Raw genomic sequence first — 23,807 nt, forward strand, 5'->3', positions numbered from 1 at the left:
CAAGATGCGAAGCGTCTTCATTGCGAGTGACCCACCTGGTCCTGGGTGGTGACCAGCAGAGGTGGGGGACTTGAGTCACATGACTTGACTTAAGTCAGAATTAAGTCACCAGTTTGAGGACTTGAGACTTGCTTGACTAAAATTAATAAAAGACTCGACTTGACTTTGACTTGATATTCATGACTTGAGACTTGACTTTGACTTGAGACATATGACTCGAAATGACTTTACTTTTTTAAGTTATTAAATATTTGCATTTTCTCAAGATGTGTTAACGCAAAATGAATGTGCCTGTTATGTTTCTGACACCACAGTCACTTAAAACACCTCAGTGTGTTCTGATTTTTAGGACACAGGCTGTTTAACAATGGAAATACTTAACATGTTTTTAGTGACTGTTGTGTTGAAACATGACCGGACAAAGGATTTTGAGCTGTTTGGGCATTCAACGTGTTTCTTTAATATGCCAAGAAAAAAGCACTAAGCAGTTTTGTTAATGTTGAAAATAAAACAAAACCTTTCCTGACCACTGACTTTTAACTGATTTTAAGGGGAAAATTGGAGTAGATCAGTATTTTGACTTGATTTGTAACTTGACCAAAATAAATGACTTGACTTGACTTGTTTGACTTCTAGCAGCGACTCGACTTGACTTGCTTGCTCTTCGCCACAGTAACTTGGGACTTGCTTGAGACTTGAAGGTTAAGACTTGAGATTTGCTTGTGACTTGCACATGTGTGACTTACTCCCATGTCTGGTGACCGGTGGAAAGCCATGTCACCTGGTTAGGGCTCCCCTAGGCCTTTAGAACAGGAATTATGGTGCCTTAAGGTGGCCATAAACTATTCAATCTGATTGTACAATCTCCTTTAGATTTACCAAAACTATATAATAGGAGGACACGCCTAATCCAACCATGCAATCTGTATGTAATGCAGGCTCTTGCACTACATAGATGATGGTAGATCTAAACGAGATTGTACAAACAGATTGTGTAGTGTATAGTGAGCTTTAGTGTGAGGTAATGAATGACTTCAATGTAATCATAACGTTTCTGCCATGCCAGTTATCCCTGCTGAGCCCCAATGTCCTTCATTAAAAAGAAAATGAATACGATTACTTTGTTTCAGTAAAGAATTTCACAGTAATGCTAGCTAAAAATGGAGACTGTTAAAAAAAAAAGTGAATGTTTTTGTAAATGCACAAAATATTACTGGCTGTTAATACTTGTAAATCATTTAAAAGTATAAGTATTAACAACTGAACTGAACCTTTTCTGGGGTCCTCCACTGGCATTCATTGCTTCTCCTCTTCTTGGTAAGCTGCTTGCTATGGGAGCACACCTGCGGGCTTCCTTACCAAGCTGAGCTTCCTGCATTTATAGACATAGACAGATGTCTCGCCCCACCTCCCACTCCTTCGTTATAGGATTTGACTGACAGCAGCAGAAGCCAATGGCTTCTGCTGCCTCAGCAAAGCCTGAGGGAGCACAGATGGATACAGTACGGGATCGAGTCAGGGCTCAGGTAAGTATAAGGGGGCATGCAGTGCCAGGACAAGGTCATCCAGCGCCCAGGGAAAATATGCCAAACTGCGCCCCCCCTTACCTTAGAGTTAGGGTCAGGGCGCCCCTAGCCCTGCAATAACCCATTGCAGCCTGGGCTGCACACCCCTTGTCCCAGCCCTGGGGGCATGGAGAGACATACTGCTACCTAAGCATTTAAAAGCGTTTGTTACCCCAACACTTCATATTCCTGATATGTGCCTAATGTGTTATGTATGAGAAAGTATCGTGTTCTCTTTGTATTGCTTCCTTTGTGTAAAATCCCTGGTGTTCCTGGCCAATCCCTCTGTTTTTCTATTCAAAACTGACCACACTAAGCAGAGAAGTCTTCTGCTAAAGTCCACACTAAAACCAATACTTCCAAGAGTGCTGATGTCTCCTGCAGCTTTCACTGGTTTGATCAACTTAATATAACAACAGGGTACTTTTAAAATGATTGCTTGCAAGGCAAAAGGGTCACTTAACTCCTCTCAGTCCCCAGCAGTACATACTCAAAATCACTCCCTTCTTCTTTGCTCTGTTTGGCCACCTAGAGGGAAGTAAAATGGCCAGTATAGGCCATGTATAGGTTAGATTTAAGATTGGCCCAGGAAAGTCACATGGGAGTCCACAGCCCTCTATGAGCTATGACAAGTTAGGAGCTTAAACTGTTTGGAGCTTACACGTTGTTTGTGTCTTCTTTACCCAATCCTAGTGGCCAAACAAAGTTGTGGTAGAAAGAGACAAGGTGAGTACCGCGTTTCCCCGAAAACAGGATCGGGTCTCATATTCATTTTGGCTACAAAGAACACACTAGGGCTTTAGGCGTCTTATTTATTTATGTATGTACAATGACAATCTTAAAGTGGTTGTAACCCTAAAATATATATATATATATATATATATATATATATATATATATCCTGATCCTTCAAAGCATGAGAAACAGCAGTGTGAGTGCATGTGCTGTGTCATTTGACCCTCTCTATGTTCTAAAAAACCTGAATTACACCAGGAGTGAGCACTATGACATGTTCAGTGTGTCTCCTTTTGTAACTTTATTGTGGAAAATACCTTATTTGCAGCGCCTTTAGATGCTCATGTGACCCGCCAGAGCTCTTCTTCCACTCCCGCTCCGAATACTGCAAAGGGAGGGGCTGAGATCCCCGCAGACGTCAGCCCTGCTCTGAGCACTGCAGAGGGAGGGGCCACTGACGTCAGCTGGGGGAAGAGGAGAAGATCTCCAGCGGGTCACGTGAGCGCCCAGCGGTGCTGTAAATAAGGTTTTTTCCACAGCAAAGTTACAAAAGAAGACACACTGTACAGTATATAATCTTTTTTCAAGCTTGTATAACAGTGTAAATTTATATAATATGACAGCTTAAATGCCCACCGAAAACCAAATAAAGGTATAAGCTATCCCAAGCGCTTCAAATGAGGACCACTCACCAATAAATAAATTGGCTATGCAGCTACTTAACTAAAACATATGGAAAAAGATATATAATAGATAGATATTCAACAATATCCCTATATATATATATAGTAGCGCAAACTTGTCAAGAAGCAAGTGCCAAAAAATACTGTGCCCACTGCACAAAAGTCCGAAATGCAATAAATGTCACATAGGCAGCAGGAAAAAGTTCAGAAATGACTCAAACAGTCCATATTCCTTCACTCTATCTCCTGGGATGATAATGTACAAAGACGTGTTTCTTAAAAGGATCACCACCACCTTTCGTGTTTGAGCATTCAGGCTTATATCATTATAAGCCTGAATGCTCAAACACGAAAGTGGGTTGGGCCCCAGCATCTGGTGAGTGGGTAATTCTCCTCCCCCCTTGGAGCACGGTGGTGGTGGTGATCCTTTTAAGAAACACGTCTTTGTACATTATCATCCCAGGAGATAGAGTGAAGGAATATGGACTGTTTGAGTCATTTCTGAACTTTTTCCTGCTGCCTATGTGACATTTATTGCATTTCGTACTTTTGTGCAGTGGGCACAGTATTTTTTGGCACTTGCTTCTTGACAAGTTTGCGCTACTATATATATATAGGGATATTGTTGAGTAGTTGAGTATCTATCTATTATATATCTTTTTCCAACAGTGTAAATTTGCTGTCCCCTCAAAATAACATCTTTAGAAGAGGCTTCCTTCTGGGACAACAGCCATGCAGACCAATTTTATGCATTGTGTGGTGTATGGTCTGAGCACTGATAGGCTAACCCCCACCCCTTCAGCCTCTGCAACAATGCTGGCAGCCCTCATACCTCTATTTCCCAAAGACAACCTCTGTATATGATGCTGAGCATGTGCACTTAACCTCTTTGGTTGACCATGGCGAGGCCTGTTCTGAGTGGAACCTGTCCGGCTAAACCACTGTATGATCTTGGCCAGGATCTTGGCAATCTTCTTATCAGTGATCGACCGATACCGGTTTTTCGTTTCCGATACCGATATTTTGGCCAATGCATATCGGTATCGGCCTATATTGAGCGATATTTTTGTACATTTAAAACAAATTTTTTTTTTTTTTTTGACAGGTACTTTTGTGGAGGGATCTGGATCCAAACCCCTCCTCTGCACTTAAAAGCATTCAAAACGCCAAGTTTGGCTGTTTTGAATGCTGTCATTTTTTGGATCTGGCGCCAGACATTACCCGGAAGTGATGTCACTCATGACATCACTTCCAGGTTTTTGCATAGAGACCCGATCAGAGCCGAATGCGGCTTTGATTGGGTCTTCGGCGGCCGTGCAGGCTTGTTGCCTGGGTCTCCTGGTGGGACGGGAGACCCGGGCGTGCCACGGAAGGATGCAGGAGGGGGGGGCGTCCCCTCCCGCTCCTTGCAATGACAGTCGAGCGGCATCTCAGCAGCATTGGTTGTCATTACAAGACAGCCAACCATTGGCTATGGATGCCCGTACTGGGATGATGCCTCTAGCTGCAGGCATCACTCCAGTACATGCACTTTGCCGAAATATCGGCAATATCGGTAACCTCCGCGGCCGATTCCGATATATCGGGAAAAGTGCACATTGGCCCTTGATATATCGGCTTTGCCAAAAATCGGTCGATCTCTACTTCTTATAGCCTAGGCCATCTTTATGTAGAGCAACAATTCTTTTTTTTTAGATCCTCAGAGAGTTCTTTGCCATGAGGTGCCATGTTGAACTTCCAGTATGAGAGATTGAGAGCGATAACACCAAATTGAACACACCTGCGCACCATTCACAACTGAGACCTTGTAACACTAATGAGTCACATGACACTGGGAGGGGAAATGGCAAATTGGGCCCAATTCGGACATTTGCACTTAGGGGTGTGCTCACTTTTGTTGCCAGCAGTTTAGACATTAATGGTTGTGTGTTGAGTTGTTTTGACGGGACAGAAAATGTACACTGTTATACAAGCTGTACATTCATTATTTTACATTGTAGCAAAGTGTAATTTCTTCAGTGTTGTCACATGAAAGGATATAATGAAATATTTACAAAAATGTGAGGGGTGTACTCACTTTTGTGAGATACTGTAACTATGCATTTCGCACAGTTCCTGGATTTTACAGGCATGCATACAGTGGCACCAGCCACATTATATGGATTATAGAAACATATGGAAAATCAAAACATCCTTTATTAATACAATACAAGTACAGCAACAGGTGACCCGCTATGCTAGCAGGGATGCTTTTTCCATTTTTCATCATTGATGTTTACATTGTTTAAATAAAACTGGCAACAATCACGCTAATTATTTAGTTAGGGTGTAGGGAACACAATCATATTTTCGTGTTCACGCTTGACTACACAGTTAGATGGTGCTTGAATGACTGTAAACAAATTATTATGGCAATACAGGCAGTCCCCGAGTTACAAACATCTGACTCATTCTTGCAATCAGTGGGAGACAACAGGAAGTGAGAGGAAATCTCCCTCTAGGAAGGGAAATTCATTCCTGTAAGAGTTATCATGCGAAAATGGTGTCTCCATTGAAGCTTTATCACCAATCCTTGCACTGGATCACATGTGATTGTACACAGCGGGATCTGATCGGCAGGTATCACGGACTCGATGTTTGCCAGCACCCGCCATCGTTCTGTGCAGAGGCAGAACGGTGGTTTGTCTATGTAAACAAGACAGATCGCTGTTCTGTCAGGAGGAGGGAAGGCAGGGATCCTGTGTCTCTGCACAGCAGGGACATGGATCCATGCCTTCCCCTAGTAAAAACACCTCCTGCAGTACACAAAAACACTGGCTAGGTACACAATTAACCCTTTGATCAGCTCAGATGTTAACCTCTTCCCAGCCAGTGTCATTAGTATAGTGACAGTGCATATTTTTAGCGCTGATCACTGTAATAGTGTCATTGGGCCCCAAAAAGTGTCAGTAAGTGTGCGAATGTCCACTGCAACATCGCAGTCCCACTATAAGTTGCTGATCACCGCCATTACTAGTAAAATAAATAAATTAAAATGAATAAAAAAATCCCATAATTTGTAGATGCTTTAACTTTGTGTAAACCAATCAATATACGTTTATTAGGATTTATTTTTTACCAAAATATGTAGCAGAATACATATTGGCCTAAATAGATGAACAAATTAGATTTTTTCAAATTTTTTTTGATGTGTTATAGTGGAAAGTAAAATATTGTTTTTTTTTTTTTTTAAGTGCTGGTTCACACTAGGGTGACCTGTGAGGCGACCTGGTCGCCTCACAGGTCGCCGCAGGTCGCCTCCCATGGGGAAGCTGCGGACCCGTTCTAATAGGAGCGACACAAGTCGCTCCGACCTAGAAAAAGGGTCCGGAGCTTCTTTTGGGCGACCCGGAGGCGACCGCCATAGACTTCAATGTTATGAAGTCCGTGGCGGCCGCTCCGAGGTAGCGGCGCGCTGCTCGCACCGCGACCTCCGAGGTAGCGTCACTGCAATGTGAACCGGCGCTAATTGTCAGTGTTTTTTTGTTTATAGTGCAAAAAATAAAAAACACAGAGGTGATTAAATACCACCAAAAGAGCACTCTATTTATAGGAAAAAAGGGACATTAATTTTATTTGGATACAATGTCACATGACCGCGCAATTGTAAATTAAAATAAAGCAGTGCCGTATCGCAAAAAAATGGCCTGGTCATGAAGGGCGTAATTCCTCCAGTGGTGAAGTGGTTAAAGAGTTGTAAAGGCAGAAGGTTTTTTATTCTAATGCATTCTATGCATTAAGATAAAAAGCCTTCTGTTTGCAGCGGCCTCCCCAGCACCCCATCTCTGTCTAGCGATGTTCACAAGTCCCTAGGCCATCTGGGACTCTCCCTACTGATTGGCTGAAACACAGTAGAGGCGCCATTGGCTCCTGCGGCTGTCAATCAAAGTCAATTCGTCGGGAGGGGGGGGGGGGACCGAACAGCAGCTCCATGTCTGAATGGACACATGGAGCTGCAGCTCGGGTCGGGTGCCCCCATAGCAAGCTGCTTCCTGTGGGGGTACTCAACAGGAGGGAGGGGCCAGGAGCACAGAAGTGAGACCTGAGAAGAGCTGTTCTGTGCAAAACCAACTGCGCAGGGCAGGAAAGTATAACATGTTTGTTATTTAAAAAAAAAAATGCGACTTTACAATCACTTGAAGAACAAACCTACAGAACCTATCTTGTTTGTAACCCGGTGACTGCCTGTAAGTGATATCATAAAGTAGTGCAAAGATCAATGATTGTGTGAATAGTACAGCAGCCAAAAGCAACCAGATTTCACCTTTTATCGGTATAGAGCAATCAAAAAAATGTATTGACTACTGATTACTTTACTTTGCCCTTTTCCTTAAATAAGACCATTAGTATAAACAGTAGTATAACAAATTGCATTGTATCATATTTGCTGGGTGTTTGGTCCTGAATCTCCGCTCTTGCTCGTCACCCTGAGTGCAAAGCACAGCCGCCATCTATTTTCATAATATGTGTATCTTCTGATTAGGAACATCAGCGACCTTGTAAGTATGAAATATCTGTTCATTTTGCCATGAAATCTATAAGAAGTGTCATTGAAAAGTGAAATTCAAACCACAAATAAGGCTACATGTTGCACAGCAGCCTTAGGTAATGGGTACATTCTCCAGTTTTTCTCAGGAATGTCCGGTGAAGGAGAAGATCAAGAAGTAGATGGCTACTTTGGAAGGCTGTGATGGTGCTTTCCAGTTAGGCATGTGATTTTAAACGAAAGCTTGGTGGTGGGGCAAGAACATGCAAACATAGGCAGTTTTCGTTGGTACATGACAATAATAAAAATAATAATAATAAGAATAAAAAAGGGTTTGCTGCAAGACATATAGATCTTACCAACCTTGTAAGGTAGATCTGTATCCATGCAAGACTGATGGAACCACTGCTTTTTTGTTACACAGCTGTGATAGGTAATGTTTACACTAACAAAGTACACAGCATATATTTCAGGTCATCCCAAAGCTAAGAATATACAGGGAATCAGTAGAGAAAATATTGGCTTAGGCAGTGGAGCAGGATATCTGTATTGTTTCAATATATATATATACATATTGACTTTTATCATGGTTTCAGATCATTGCACCACAAAATACACAAAGAGGGAAATGGAAAAGATGAGACTTGAGCTAAAAATGATCTGCAGCCCAGAATTACCCCAATATTCAGGTGAGCGCTGGTATTCAGTGACGCACATCTGCCGAATGATGGTGCTCTTGACTCTGATCTCGGTTTCATTTACATCAGTGGTGTTCTTTGATTCATTTGGTTTGACTACATATTCAACCATGGTAGTATTGACGCAGTCAGTGACAAACCTATCTTCAGACACTTGTGGATTGCCTTGGTACTGGGGTTTGTAGACTTGGTTGGGCATCTGGTTACGGTAGGAGTTATAGTAACGACTGTCCATATCATTGTCAAAGTGGTATCTCATGTTGCTCATGGCATTTCCTAGGACGAAACCCCCGACTACTCCTACTGCTGCTGCGCCGGCAACCATCTTCATGTTGGTTTTTTTCTTGTCAGGCTTCCATTGTTTGTTGTAGCTGCTTCCTCCAGGGTTGTAATTTTGGCCACCACCTTGATTCCAGTTGCTTCCAGGGTTGTTTGGATAGTGGGGATTATAGCCACCTCCTGTATTAGGAGGGTAGGCTGGGTTCTGGCCACGGTTGGGATTCCAATTGCTGCCTGTGTTTCCTGGGTAGCTTGGGGGGTTATGGTTGGTCCCACTATTACCCCAGCCACCAGTTTTGCCTTTTCCTTTCTTTGAGGCTACTGTCAACATAAGACAGAATGAGACCAGGAAAAAGATGGCCCAAAAAGTTCTTGGCATCTGAAAGAAAAATGTAAAAGATTTTAGTTATATTTTTTGTAATACACAGGGTCTCATTTTGCTATAGCTAGCCATATGCTGCTAAAAATAAAGAATCATGCTTTTAAAAAATATATGAATAGCAGTTGAAAGTATTTGATAGGGGAACTGAAATGCATGGCTTGTCCTGTTAAAAAGGAACTAAACCCTGGAAGCTGCGCCCAAAAAGGCAGGCAAAAGGCAAAGGGGCAGTCACCAGTATTACCCATGTGCTCCTTGCAGCTGATCAATATCTATTACTGACATACCATGCCTTATTGTGCACTATATCTTCGTGTGAAAATGGCCATCTTGGTAGAGGTAGGGCTATTGCTTTCTGTAATCAGCGCCTCCAGTAAAAAGCAACAGTGTTCCGCACAGTAGTGACATCACCAAATCTCCAGAAACTAGCAGTCAGAGGGAGCAGAGCTTTTAAGCTGATCATGCATGGGTAGAACTTCATTTACAAACAATTGTTTTCAAAGCATTCATTCTATTTTCTAACAGTTAATGTGCTGCAATCAACAATTTTTAATCATAATGAGGTGAAAAATCCATGGAGAAGTATGGAAATATTTTCTTACTTCTTATCTAAACTAACTAATTTATTACCGTTATTGTGATTTCCTATTGTGAAAAATCATATGTACTGTAATGCACATGGTCTATGAAAAAAAAAATTCAAAATGCATAGGTATGTATAAAAGAAAAATGCAAAACAAATATTATGTAGAACATATTGTAAATTTTCAATATATGTAGACTCAGATACACCATATTACCAAAAGTATTGTGACGCCTGCCTTTACACGCACATGAACTTCAATGGCATCCCAGTCTTAGGGTTCAATATTGAGTTGGCCCACCCTTTGCAGCCAGAACAGCTTCAACTCTTCTCGGAAGGCTGTCCATGAGGTTTAGGAGTGTGTCTATGGGAATGTTTGACCATTCTTCCAGAAGTGCATTTGTGAGTTCAGGCACTGATATGGACAAGAAGGCCTATCTTGCAGTCTACACTATAATTCATCAAAATATGTGTTCTATCGGGTTAAGGCAGGCCAGTCAAGTTACTAAACTCCAAACTAGCTAATCCATGTCTTAATGGACCATGCTTCCTGCACTGGTCCAAATCATTTGGTGAAGGGGGGATTGTGGTGTGGGGTTGTTTTTCAGGGGTTGGGCTTGGCCCCTTAGTTCCAGTAAAGGAAACTCTTATTAGGGCGTCAGCATACCAAGACATTTTGGACAATTTTATGCTCCCAACTTGGTGGGAACAGTCTGGGGATGGCACCTTCCTGTTCCAGAATGACTGTGCACCAGTGCACAAAGCAAGGTTGAAGATTTGAAGCTGTTATAGCTGTAAAGGGTGGGCCAACTCAGTAATAAACCCTACAAACTAAGACTGGGATGCCATTAAAGTTCATGTGCGTGTAAGGGCAGGCGTGCCGATACTTTTGGTGTATATGTTAATATATCAAGTATCTCCCATTCATCCTTATGTAATGATGCATGTAAAATTTTAATATTTTACCAAAAATGTATTACATTGCAGCTTATCAATTCTTAGATATGGTGGCTGCCTACTTTTTCTTTCACTACCCCTTTTTTGTTCTTTATTTTCGCCTCTTGATCTGGTCAGGGAGTCTATTTTTCCAACTTCATGTATGTAAAACCTTTATCTCAAAAAGAAAAAAACAACTTTTGCTGTAACTGCTTAAAAAGTGTTAGCCCGAGGTTCAACTTTAATGTGCTGGTGCACCTAACACTACTCTCTCCCCAGATTGACAATTCTACTGTCCAAAGGTGTCTCCATTGCTCCTCTATCCAAAGAAGAGGCACCCTAAGACATTTTTACAAATGGTAAGCTGCAATATTTATCATTTTTATTTTGGGGTTTAATAGTACTTTAATAAATACTACAAAGTTTAGCTTGAATGAAATTCGATTTTACTGTGTTATGAAGGCATGTATAGAGTTTGCATCTTATGTGAACTGAGCAATTAATGTATTTCTTTTTCAATATTCTCTTTGTCTGTCTAGCATTTTTTTTATCTTATGAATATGCTTTGGAAGCCTTTCCTGTGCCACGATTTATAAACAATCTATGTTGGTCTTGCCCAGTCTGTGCTCCGAAACGTTCTACCATTTTCCAGATAATGGGAAACAAACCTCAACCAAAACATTACGGCAGAAAGTTGAGAACAGATCAACAACACGTCCTTCAAATTCTCCATTAAGGACAACACTCAGATAAATTATTAGCTTAGGGCTCGGGGGTACAGAACACACACTCATAGTGCTAGGTCATATATTAGAAAACATCCTAGATTTGCACTGTAGATGCCATAAATTGAAGGGCACCCTCCTTCACATATGGTGGCACTGCTCACAGATCCAACCATTTTGGATTGAGGTATATCGTCTCATCACTAAAACCATTGTCATCCATTCACCCCGATTCTTACTACACCACACCATGACCCTAATAAAGTACAAATGCTCATTGATATTACATTTCCTGAATGCAGCCAAATCCCTGCTCCCATGATTATGGAAATCACAACACTAACCTACTGTTCAAGACAAAACTCAGACAAACTCGATGTACAATAAATGACCCATTTTATTTAAAGAGCTGAACAAAATGGTCCCTCTGCAGATATACTCATACCAACAAACAATGTCATCTCCTGTTAACCACCCATAAAGGACTTATTACAATGGTAAAGTACAGTAAGGGTCAATACACCCACTTTTTAACAGCTGAACACCTGCTAACTATTAAGTAGAGAAGAACTGTCCAGCCCCTTTACAAACAGTCACAGTTGTACAAAATGGAGACAACATCACCTTCTCTGGAGCCCCCCCCCCCCCATTTCTTATTCTCTCTCCCTCTGTTCCACCAAAGCTACATACCCCAATCCCCCATTAAGCTATACTGAGGAGAGGAGGGTGAGAGGAACCAGTTTTGTCCTGCCCTCCTCTCACCTAGGTAAGATATACTGTATGCCATAGAATAGATAATAATTTATGACATTTTTATGGTCCCCCTCCTATTCAATGACTTTTGTATTGCATTACTTAAAGTGTTACTAAAGTCAGAATTATTATTTTTTAAATAAAATAACAAATACTGTATCTTTATACTTACCTGCTCTGTACAGTGGTATTGCTCAGAGTGGTCAGGATCCTCCTCTTCTCGGGTCCCCAGCAGCGATCTTGGCTCCTCCTCTTCTTTTGTGTCCCCAAAGCAAGCAGTTTGCTATGGGGACAAGTGATGCGTGCTCGCTCCTGACTTGTGTACCTATGGAGCTGCGCTCCATAGACTTACACAGGGGGACTTAGGCTAGCCCCCCACTTTCTCTTCACTGCATCTAATTGACAGCAGCAAGAGCCAATGGCCAATGGCTCCTGCTGCTGAATGCTGTGTAAAGAGGAAGAGGAGGGAGAATAGATGCAGTCATGCACAGCACTGATCTCTTCTCCCCTCTCTTCCCCTTCACACAGGAAATGGGGGGGGGGGGGCACAAGGAAACTAAAAACATTTGTTATCTAAATGTAAGCAATGCATTAAAGGAGTTGTAAAATCAGAAGTTTTTTTTATCTTAATGTAGAGTAGAGAGGAGGGGCGGGGCCAAACCACAGCACCGTGCTTAAATGGACACAGGGATCTGTGACTCGGCTCAGGTGCTTCCATAGCAGGCTGCTTGCTGTGGGGGAACTCAACAGGAGGGAGAGGCCAGGAGAGCCAAAGAGGGACCCGAGAAGAGGAGGATCCAGGCTGATCTGTGCAAAACCAACTGCAAAAAGGAGGTAAGTATAACATGTTTGTTATTTTTATCAAAAAAAAAGAAACAAGACTTTGCAATCACTTTAAGGTAAAAAAAAATGTTTTTAGGTTTAGTATCACTTTAATATATTGCCCTTAAGAAACTGTTCAAGTGTTCAAACTGTTCAAATATTTTAAATAGAAAATATTGGAAAAAATAGACATTTTTTAATTGACTTCAAATCTAATTTGTCACTGTAGGAGCTATCGAGTTCTCTGACAAATGATTTTTCTGAAATTCTGTACAATAACTCAAACAGAATTCTACTGTGTATAGCCGGCTTAAACCTGACAGATTTCTTTTGTTTTCACTACTACTTTTTTCACTGCTATTTTTCAGGAGGAATTCCAGACAAAATGCACATGTTCTGGGTACTTCTAAAGCACAATTTCCATTTTTTTATTGTACAGATAATATAGCAATAATTCACTTTTTGAGTTCAGTTCCACTTCAAGGTGTTTTGAACTTCAGGAAAAATATCACTTTCTGATTGTTATGTTCCATTTCATTAGGACTCTTGGCAGCTGCTATTGCACCTTTGTATCAGGAGCCAGTTTAAGGACTTTTTTTTTAAAACTTCCAAGCCATTTATCCAAAACCGCAGATAATAACCCACCCACACACTGTGCATGCTTTGGAGCAGGCTTATGCATGTACCTCTTGTTAGCATGGCAACCTACTTTCCTGTTTTTACAAGCAGAAGCCTCCTATTTAAAATTATCTCTGAAACAGCAAGTAAAAATGTTAAGCAGTTTCAATCCACAGCTACAATTAGACTCCGTTCACACCTGGTCGTCTGACAGGTCGCCTGCCATAGAGTAGCTGTGGACCCGTTCTAATAGGAGCGACACAAGTCGCTCCGACTTAGAAAAAGGGTCCGGAGCTTCTTTGGGGCGACCTGCATTGACTTCAATGATATGAAGTCTGTGCCGGCCGCTCCGAGGTCGTGGTGCGAGCCGCGACCTGTGAGGTCGCCCGGCAAGTAGCGTCGCCCCAGTGTGAACGGGGTCTTACAGTATGATCTGGTTCTTATGCTATTGTTTCTTTATTTTTGATGGGAATGTAACAGTTTTCTTCCGGATGGATGATAACAGTGTCCAGCGTTCTTATAATTCCACACTAAGGTGCTTTATATTTTACAGAAGATTTTAGGCACATTTGATTAGATATTCCCAACTTAACCCAGTGTACTTTTTCTAATATTTAATATCTCATTATAGTTTTTTTAAACTGTTTAGCTTGCTACTATTTATTAACATTTATGTTCATTTTGTAGCTTTTTTAAAGTTTATTTTAAAATATATATATATATATATATATATATATATATATATATATATATATATATATATATATATATATATATATATATATATATATATATTAAAAGCAAGGTAGCAGTATAAATAAGGGGCTTTTTTAAAGCCTAAGATTAGTCAAAAATAAAAAATAAATAATTAAAAGCAGAACAAAGAACATGGCCTATGTGACGGTACTCGCCGTCACTGAGACTGAAAAAAAACGATGTGACAGATAAATTGATGGTTTGGACTGCTCAGTTGATCAGACTTGTAACAGATGCATGTCATCAGCCCAAACACCTGTCTTTCATGGATTGTAAATCATGTTGATTCGATCATCTATTGTTTACTGTGGGTTCTCAGTATTTACACTATAATATGTGTATTTGTATCTTGTTTTACTTTTGGTGCCGGCAGTCTGGGCTTCCAGGCTGACTTAAGTACGCTGAGCTAATTAGCATGTGAATGATAACCTTGTCTAGATGGGATTAGCCATGAGTCAGCTCTACCCCGTTATCTATTCATTATGTGATGCTTTTATGTAAATATTCAGGCCATTGTTCATGTAGTGACTGTCATGCTTCTCAAGTGTATAAAAGTCTACTGCTTGTGTTAAAGCGGAGTTCCGGGCACAAAATCGGTATTTTTTTTTTGTGCCCCTCCGCTAGCTACACATAACCTGAAAAGGAATTGGATAGTTATTTTTTTTTTTTTTTGTACACTCACCTTGTAATCGAAGATCGTAAATACTCACCTCAGGGTACTTCCTCCTCCAGCGCCGCGGCTCACCCCGTCACTTCCTGCCTCGCGATGATTCCTGGGAGCTGAACGTCATCGCTCCCAGGAATCAATGCGACGGCACCGGCCCCGCACGTCACTTCCGGGCGACGCCGCATTCCCCTGCTAAACAGCTTCTGGGCATGCCCAGAAGCTGTTTAGGAATGCGGCGCCGCACCGGAAGTGACGAGAGGGGCCGGTGCGGCGCATTCTGGGAGAAGAAGATGCGGAAGAAGACACCGAAGAGGACCGCGCCGGCTTCAGCTGCCCACAAGAGAGATGGAAACGCTGTGGAAGAAATTTTCAAAGTAAGTATTTCTTCTTGCAGGTAAGTGCGAACCAGGACAGATCAGAGGCTAGCCATTGTGGAATGTGCTAGCCCTGACTGTCCCGGGGGTATGTTCATCAAAAAATGAGATCTGTGCCCGGAACTCCGCTTTAATAAAGGAGTTAGTTGTTTCCAGACACATACAAGCTAAGTTCAGGCTAGTTTTTGTATGGGGGGCGGCTGGAATATGTCCAGACTGGAGGAAGCCTTATACTGACGGAAGACCACAAGCACGGTGTGGGTCGACGGTTCCGTCACAGCCTACTATCAGTCTGATGTGCCTCTTGTGCTGCTGGCTCCAGCATTAGTTAAATTCATTGGGGTTGATTTACTAAAGACAAATCAATGTGCACTTGAAAGATGATAATTGCATATGACAGGTCCAATACTGCTTGCACTGGTAATGGATCGCACTGCTATAGAAAAAGCCTTCTTTCTTCTCACAGCCAGTGTAAGTGTGAGAGGAAAGTTAAAGGCAGATGCTAATCACAGCTATTGTTTACATGTGATTGGTCACAGTGATCACATGGTACAGAGTACATTTTTTTTTAGCACTGTAGCTTCTATTCGTAAATGCACTGTCCACTGGACAGTGCACATGCAGTACTGTGCACTTGTGTGTAGTAGGGGGCATGCAAAAGCACTTTAAAAAATCACACACAGGACAGGCTTTGAGATCCTCTCAGCTGGCTCACTAAGCGCAGGCAGCAGTCTGTGGGGTGTATCTTAAAGTCAAGGTACTCTATATATGTTTTGATTTTTGTATGTTATACTGTTACTTTCTTTGGACTTGTGTCCTTTTTATGCTTGTATACAAATAAATTGGCTTTTGCCCTTTTAACCACTTGCCGACCGCTCACTGAGCTGGTACTGCGGCAAAGTGGCTCGTTATCGTCCAGCGACGTAGACCTACTTCGCTGGAACCCACCCCCTCTCTGTGGCGCGAGCGTGGCGCCCGAGGCCCACTGCCGCTGTATTCTGACACAGCGGGAGTCGGGCCAGGGGAGGAGAGGCGGTGATCACCACCGCTCTTCCCCGATCGTCGGGGATCGAGTGAGGAAATCCGCCCGCTTGTGTAAACAAAGCGGGCGGATCTCCTATGTGACAGACAGTCACAGATTACAGGATTCAGCATAGATGAACCTGCGATCTGTGTCTGTGTCACACAATCCCCTCCCCCCACACACATCAGTAAGCATGAGACATACATTTAACCCCTTGATCACCAATAAAGTTAACCCCTTCTCTGCCAGTGTCATTATTACAGTAACAGTGCATATATATAGCACTGATTACTGTAGTAATGTCACTGGTACCCCCAAAAGTGTCAAAAATGTAAGTTAGGGGTCCGATCTGTCCGCTGCAATGTCGCAGTCCCGCAAAAAAAAAAAACGCAGATCGCCGCCATTACTAGTAAAAAAATAAACAATAAAAATGACAAATCTTTCCCGTAGTTCGTAAACGTGATAACTTTTGCGCAAACCGTTTATTGTGATTTTTTTTACCAAAAATATGTAGCAGAAAACAAATTGGCCTAAAATGTTAAAAAATTTTGATTTTTACATTTTTTTTTGGGAATGTTATATATCAGAATGTAAAAAATATTGTTTTTTTTTTCAAAATTGTCGCTCTTTTTTTCAAAAATTTAAAATCGCACAGGTGATCAAATACCACCAAAAGAAAGCTCTATTTGTGGGGAAAAAAAGGACATAAATTCAATTTGGGTACGACCGCGCAATTGTCCGTTAAAATAACGCAGTGCCGAATCACAAAATATAGCCTGGTCAGGAATGGGGTAAAATCTTCCGATCTTAAAGCGGTTAAAAATACGCTCATTGAGGATTTTTATGTCAAAGACAAGTAGCTAAATACATTTTGGCCTAAATATGACAAAAATTGAATATACTGGATATTTTTCAACTGTCAAAGTAGAAAATGTCAATTTTTTTGCAATATTTTTGCTCTTTTTTTATTAATATCGCAAAAAATTAAAAGCAAAGAGGTGATCAAATACCACCAAAAGAAAGCTCTGTTTGTGGGAAAAAAAAGACGTAAATTTCGTTTGGGTACAGCGTTGCATGACCGCGCAATTGTCAGTTAAGTTCGCGCAGTGCAAAGTTGCAAAAAGTGGCCTGGACGTAAAGCAGGAAAATCCTCTGGTGGTAAAGTGGTTAAATATACTCTTATGTATGAGCTGCCTCAAAGTCCCTGAGAGGCGTTTCATTTGCACTTATGTGCATGTCCTTGGATATGACCATAGCTCAGGGCTCTCATCAGGACACAGGTGTGTGCTGCATCCAGGAGACAGGCATACTCTCATTAGCAGAGGTGCTCTACCCAGGAGACAGCACTCCATGTTGGAGGAGAGACTTTTTACTCACAGGACATAGAAAGTCAGGACAGCTTATTGAGTCTGGAGAACTGGAAGAAATAAGTGACTAGGCGAGTTCAGGGGACTGCAGCAATCTGGAGGTCTTGGAGGAGTGAGAGAGCCTGGGGTGACAGCATATCCATTATTAAAAGGTCAGAGAGTGGGCCTGTGTAGCCAGGAGTGGTGGGTGAGACAGCCTGAGGGACCAGTGAAAAGAGCAGCTGTGCTGCAAAGAGGGAGCCAGGTCCCCAGGTGGCACATCATTTTTGTTACCTGTTTTGCTCTGTGAAACTGAAACCCCTGCATGGGAAATCCTGCTGTAAAATACGTTGCATTTCCTTACCTTTATTTTGTTTTTTAAAAGTGGGCCAACAAGCCCTAAACCACAGTTCACACTGGTGTGGACTGGAGATGGGCTTGGGCGTGCTCAAGTTCCCACGTGCCCGATCCTGCCAGAAAGCCGACACTGCACACCGATAATCACAGGCACTGAGACATTTCCAGATCATTTGGCAACATTTTGTGAGTATGGATCCCTTAATCTGATATCCACATTCCAATCTACCTGATACATTTTGATGTTCATTACTATGTTATATTTTTTTCTTATCATTTTACTTTATAGATTATGTCTATGCATCAACCCCTGAAGAGTGAGACTGTACTCATGAAACGCATCGGATTACCGCAGATGCTACGACACATTTACTATGTGCTATTTGATTACTGTATACACCAATGTAATGGATTTGTATACTTCGGCCAACTGTTTGGCATTATGACACCTTTTCCCAGTTTCATTGTTGGCATATATTTAATAAACTTGTACTATGTTTTTATTACTGGTTGTGTGGCGTTTCATCTAAAGTCCCAATGAGCAAAACTCTGCAATTGTATGTACAAAAGGGATGGAGGCGCTTCACAGGGCACTACCAACCATATTTTGTTTCTTAAAAATTAAAAATCACTTGTTAAAATTACAATAATGTGTTAAAAAAAAAGAATATATGACATTTAATGATTGGGTTTACTTATACTCACCTAAACTTAAGCAAAATAATAGGTGTGATAAAATAGCAGAAAGCCATTTGTATTATCAGTTCTATAAAAAGGAAGAGTGATAAGGAAAGAGAAGGTTACCAATAAGAGGAAATGCAGAGGAAAACAGTTGGGCATTTGACACTACTTCAGTCCAGTCAACATCTTGTGATTCAATTGGAAATGCTGCAAATAGGAGGCAAGAAGCCAGAGGCTAGGAGCATGTAGGCATCAGAGTATGAAAGGTCAACTGTGTTTCCAAACATAAAGGGCTATTTATATAGTGGCCACACAGAAGTCAGACAAGAGGGTCAGTTTTGCTGTTATGTATACACAGGTGCATCTCATAAAATTAGAATATCATCAAAAAGTTAATTTATTTCAGTAATTCAATTCAAAAAGTGAAACTCGTATATTTTATATAAATGCGTTACACACAGAGTGATATATTTCAAGCATTTCTTTCTTTTAAATTTTGATGATTATGACTTTCAGATAGTGAAAATTCAGTATCTCAGAAAATTAGAATATTACATAGGACCAATAAAAAAAAGGATTTTTTAAACAGAAATGTTGGCTTACTGAAATGTATGTCCATGTACAGTGTAGTATGCACTCAATACTTGGTCGGGTCCTTTTGCATGAATTACTGCATCAATGCAGCGTGGCATGGAGGCGATCAGCCTGTGTCACTGCTGAGGTGTTATGGAAGCCCAGGTTTCTTTAATAGCATCCTTTAGTTTGTCTGCATTGTTGGGTCTGGTGTCTCTCATCTTCCTCTTGACAATACTCCACAGATTCTTTATGGGGTTTAGGTCAGGCGAGTTTGCTGGCCAATCAAGCACAGTGATACCATGATCATGAAACCAGGTATTGGTAATTTTGGCAGTGTGGGCAGGTGCCAAGTCCTGCTGGAAAATGAAATCAGCATCTCCATTAAGCTGGTCAGCAGAGGGTAGCATGAAGTGCTCTAGAATTTCCTCGCAGAGGATTGCGCTGACTTTGGACTTGATAAAACACAGTGGACCAACACCAGCAGATGACATGGCTCCCCAAATCATCACTGACTGTGGAAACTTCACACTGGACCCCATGCAACTTGGATTATGTAGCTCACTACTCTTCCTCCAGAGTCTGGGACCTTGATTTCCAAATGAAATGCAAATGTTTCAACAGTCTGTGATGATTTCGGGAGCCATTTCATTTGCTGGTGTTGGTCCACTGTGTTTTATCAAGTCCAAAGTTAGTGCAGCCCTCTACCAGGAAAATCTAAAGCACTTCATGCTTCCCTCTGCTGACCAGCTTTATGGAGATGCTGATTTCATTTTCCAGCAGGACTTGGCACCTGCCCACACTGCCAAAAGTACCAATACTGAGACACCAGACCCAACAATGCAGATGAGCTGAAAGCCACTATCAAAGAAACCTGGGCTTCCATAACACCTCAGCAGTGCCACAGACTGATCGCCTCCATGCCACGCCACATTGAAGCCGTAATTCATGCAAAAGGAGCCCTGACCAAATATTGAGTGCATACTATACTGTATATGAACATACTTTTTAGTAAGCCAACATTTCTGTATTACAAATCCTTTCTTTTAATTGGTCTTATGTAATATTCTAATTTTCTGAGTTGCTGACTTTTGGGCTTTCACTAGCTGTGCGCCATAACCATCAAAATTAAAAGAAATGCTTGAATTATATCACTCTGTGTGTAACACATCTATATAAAATATGAGTTTCACTTTTTGAATTGAATTACTGAAATAAATTAACTTTTTGATGATATTCTAATTTAATGAGATGCACCTGTATATGGTTCTTTAACCAGTTCTGGACCGGAAGGATTTGCCCCCTTAATGACCAGGCCATTTTTTGCGATTCTGCACTGCGTTACTTTAACGGACATTTTTTTAAATTTTTTAGCGCAAAAAAACCACAGAGTTGATCAAATACCACCAAAAAAAAAAAGCTCTATTTGCGGGTAAAAAAAGGACATACATTTTATTTGTGTACAGTGTTGCACGACCGCGCAATTGTCATTTAAATTAACGCAGTGCTGTATTGCAATAAATGGCCTGGTTATGAAGGGGTGTAAACTTGTTATTTCATCTATCTGTAAATTAAAGTGTTTCATTCCTATACATGAATATAATAAAGCTAACTTTTAATTGGCCGTGGCATCCAAGTATGATATCTTAAGCAGAGCTACAGGCATTTTTTTTTTAATTAATGTGTATGCCACCTCCAGGATCGCTGCCATTTCTTTAATATTTACAGTTTCATTTATGCCAGGAAGTATAGCTCTTGCCGTGGTTTTGGGCTGTTATACACAGATGTTGTACTGTTCTTTATCTATCCCCCCTTATGGACATATAATGGACAGGGGAACAGGGGGGGCATACAGCTGCTGTGTATATAAGATCCATACGTAAGCTCTGTACCGTCTCTCAGGCTGTCATTGATCTTGACATTCTGGGTACACAGAACACCTGTCATTTCCCAGGTGCATAAACCTCTGCAGGAAGGTCGGTAGGGGACTATGCGTTTGTGTGAATGAAGCCTTGATTTACATGGAGCTGATATATCATAGGTTTCCTTTAACTGTTTCTATATATTGCTTTTGTAAACAATCTTGTGAAAGCAGACCAGAAATCCCTTGGTGTGTAGGAGTACTCTATGGCCCTTCTCTGCATTTTTTTTTTTTTAGGTAAAATGGTCACTTGGGGCCTTCTTTAGAAGCCCATGTGACAGGGTAACAATGACTTTTACATTTTTATAAGTTTAGTGATTTGGTTTATATTTACTGTCTAGCTACTGTTAATATTCTAGTTTAACCTTCTGCTTAAAGCGGAATTTTACCCATAACAACTTGATAAAAATAATGTTCTTCAGCAAGGAACATGCATTACACATTAATAACTCCCCTACCAAAATTAGTGTGTGCTGTAAATTGTCTCCAGCATTGTTTGTTTGCTTGAGGCTGCCATTTTGCTAAAGCCCAGAGCCCCTGCGAGCAGCAGTAATTATTTAGGCCATCAGCAGATCGGCCTCTATTAACTTTGATTTTAAGCACAGTGCCAAAAAACAGAGAGAAACTGAGCATGTGCAGAGCTGGGTGAGACAGTGTGTTTTTGGATTATATACAGTATAAGCACTTATTTTTAATGTTTTACATAGCTATACCTGCAAAAGGGGCCAACTTGGAGTGATTTAGCAGGACCTCATTTTCTGGCTAAAGTTCCACTTTAAAGTATAAGATTGGCATTCCTTTGAAAGGTAACTATTGGTCAACAAACAAAGCAATATCAGTCCAGTGTGTGTACAAATGTAGCGCTAAGTGCTGCAGCCAGCTTCTCTCTTACTGCAAGCTGACAGAGAGATCTGTATAAAATCCCCCTTGCTCACTCCTGGCAGAGAGCTTGAACCAATAAAGGAGCAGGAGAGCTTGAGCCAATCAAAGAGCAGGAGAGTCTGAGCCATTTAGAGCATAGTAAAGAAAACTTGTTTTATTGCAGAGGACACTGGGAAGTGTAGTTTCTTAAAGAGCATAGCACAATACCGTTGAATGACAGAGGGATGGACTCCAAACTACAGAAGCCAAGATCAAGTCATAGAGTGAGCTATGACTATGCGCTAAGGGAGCGTGAAATGCGTTAGTTGGTGATGCTGTTCTCATTTATTTGTGTTTTTTGGACATGTTTTTATGGACTTGCTGAAAAAAAGGTGATTCTGCTGGATGTGCGGCCAACCAGAATTCTTTTTTGCTTACAGGAGCCAAGATCCTTATCTACAGAGGAGGAGAGAGAGGACTTTTTCCCCCTAGGTAAAGGGTTAAGACTAGCTTCTTTTTGCTAGGGGATATGGTGCTGAGAGGACTTGCTATGGGAAGAGCAGCCATCTTAGAGAAAAAGAGCTCCACACAAAGAGGTCTTGCTGCCGGTGACTGACTGCCTACATCTGAGGTAGGATAGTCCTGTTGCCGCAGCTTATCAGAGCCAAGGAATCAAGTCTCTGGGACCTGATGTCTGAAACAGGCAAATGTGTGTAACGGACCTGTTGCCTGCCTGGTGAGAGAAGAACACACATTGAAGTTCTTGCTATACCTTGCTCTGCAAAATACTGACCCTTACATAGTAACCTGCAGTTATACATCCAATTACTCTTAAGGATACAGGCGTTTGTGCACCACCAACAGGGAGCCCCATCGCAAGCCGGTTAACATTAGTATTAGGGTGCCAGGTACTTTGCCACCATCTTTAAGGGGTACCCCGCTCAGGAACACTTACAGATACCCATAATTGGTGTATCTTAATAGAGTTCACTCAAGAACATTGTTATTGAGTCAGCTGGGCCTAATCTAGCTCTGGTAAAACCACTCGCAGGCTCGTACCCACCCAAAAAGGGGGCTCTGTTGTGGCGAGGCCTAGTGCGGGACTACAACCTGCTCACGCTTGTAGGCCAGGCTGGGAGACCTTAAGGATCTAGAATATCCAGTGCGATACCTCAGCCAGCATTGCTTGTAGATCACCAGGAGGAACCCCCTGAACATTAACTAAGTGAGAAAAAGAGAAATAAAACAAAATATTCTTAAAAGAATAAAAAATTGAGAACGAAGTCCCGGCAGTAAACCTAGGTCCTACTTCTTCACTAGGCAGAAAAAAACTGGTTTGCTGGAACAGGGTGTGTGGGGTTATGCCTATAGGGACAGCCCCCTTGGGTGTGGTGAATTGCTTTTTTTCCTGTCTAGTACTACTCCTGCAGCGGGCAGCATAACCCAATGGTATAAGAAGCATAAGAGCTGCGTCTGTCAATGGACGATAGAGAAAACTTGTTTTAACACTGTTGTAATACAGTTGGGCCTTCCAGTTATAGGCTAGTGTTCAATTTATTCTGTTCTGCAACTGCAGTGTTTATTTGTTCATATCAAGTCTTGTACTGGTATCCGCTTTACGACAATACATTTACTTAACCTCCTATCTGGTAGTCTGGGTCTAACTTTCTGTGCATTGCTACATTGTTGTAAATCACTAATGCTTAAGTTATCCAGGTGTATATGGTTGTCTACCTCTAACCAGGTGTGTCAGTGTGGACAGAGCGGTTTTAAGAGTTGGGGCAGAACAGAGGACCCACCAAAATCAGCGGGTAAACGCTACACAAATATTCTAGATTTACATAATTAGTGGCTTCAGTATTCAACTGTTATACTTTGGATTGCAAACAGATGTGCTGCTGGTATTTGTCTTAACATGTGATAAATGTGCATGTAAAGAGCCATTG

At 41.4% G+C, this 23,807-nt stretch overlaps 1 protein-coding gene across 1 annotated transcript in view; it reads right to left on the minus strand.

The window, feature by feature from the left end:
• Window positions 1-7,363: 7,363 nt before the first annotated feature.
• PRNP (prion protein (Kanno blood group)) overlaps window positions 7,364-23,807 on the minus strand; it is a 37,737-nt gene continuing 21,293 nt past the window's right edge. The window contains exon 2 of the mRNA XM_082254896.1: window positions 7,364-8,864. Coding sequence (XP_082111022.1) covers window positions 8,106-8,864 — 759 coding nt within the window. The 3' untranslated portion in view covers window positions 7,364-8,105. The remainder of the gene's footprint in view (window positions 8,865-23,807) is intronic.

Source organism: Pelophylax lessonae (assembly GCF_965119305.1).
Source record: "Pelophylax lessonae genome assembly, chromosome: 4".
NCBI lineage: Eukaryota > Metazoa > Chordata > Amphibia > Anura > Ranidae > Pelophylax > Pelophylax lessonae.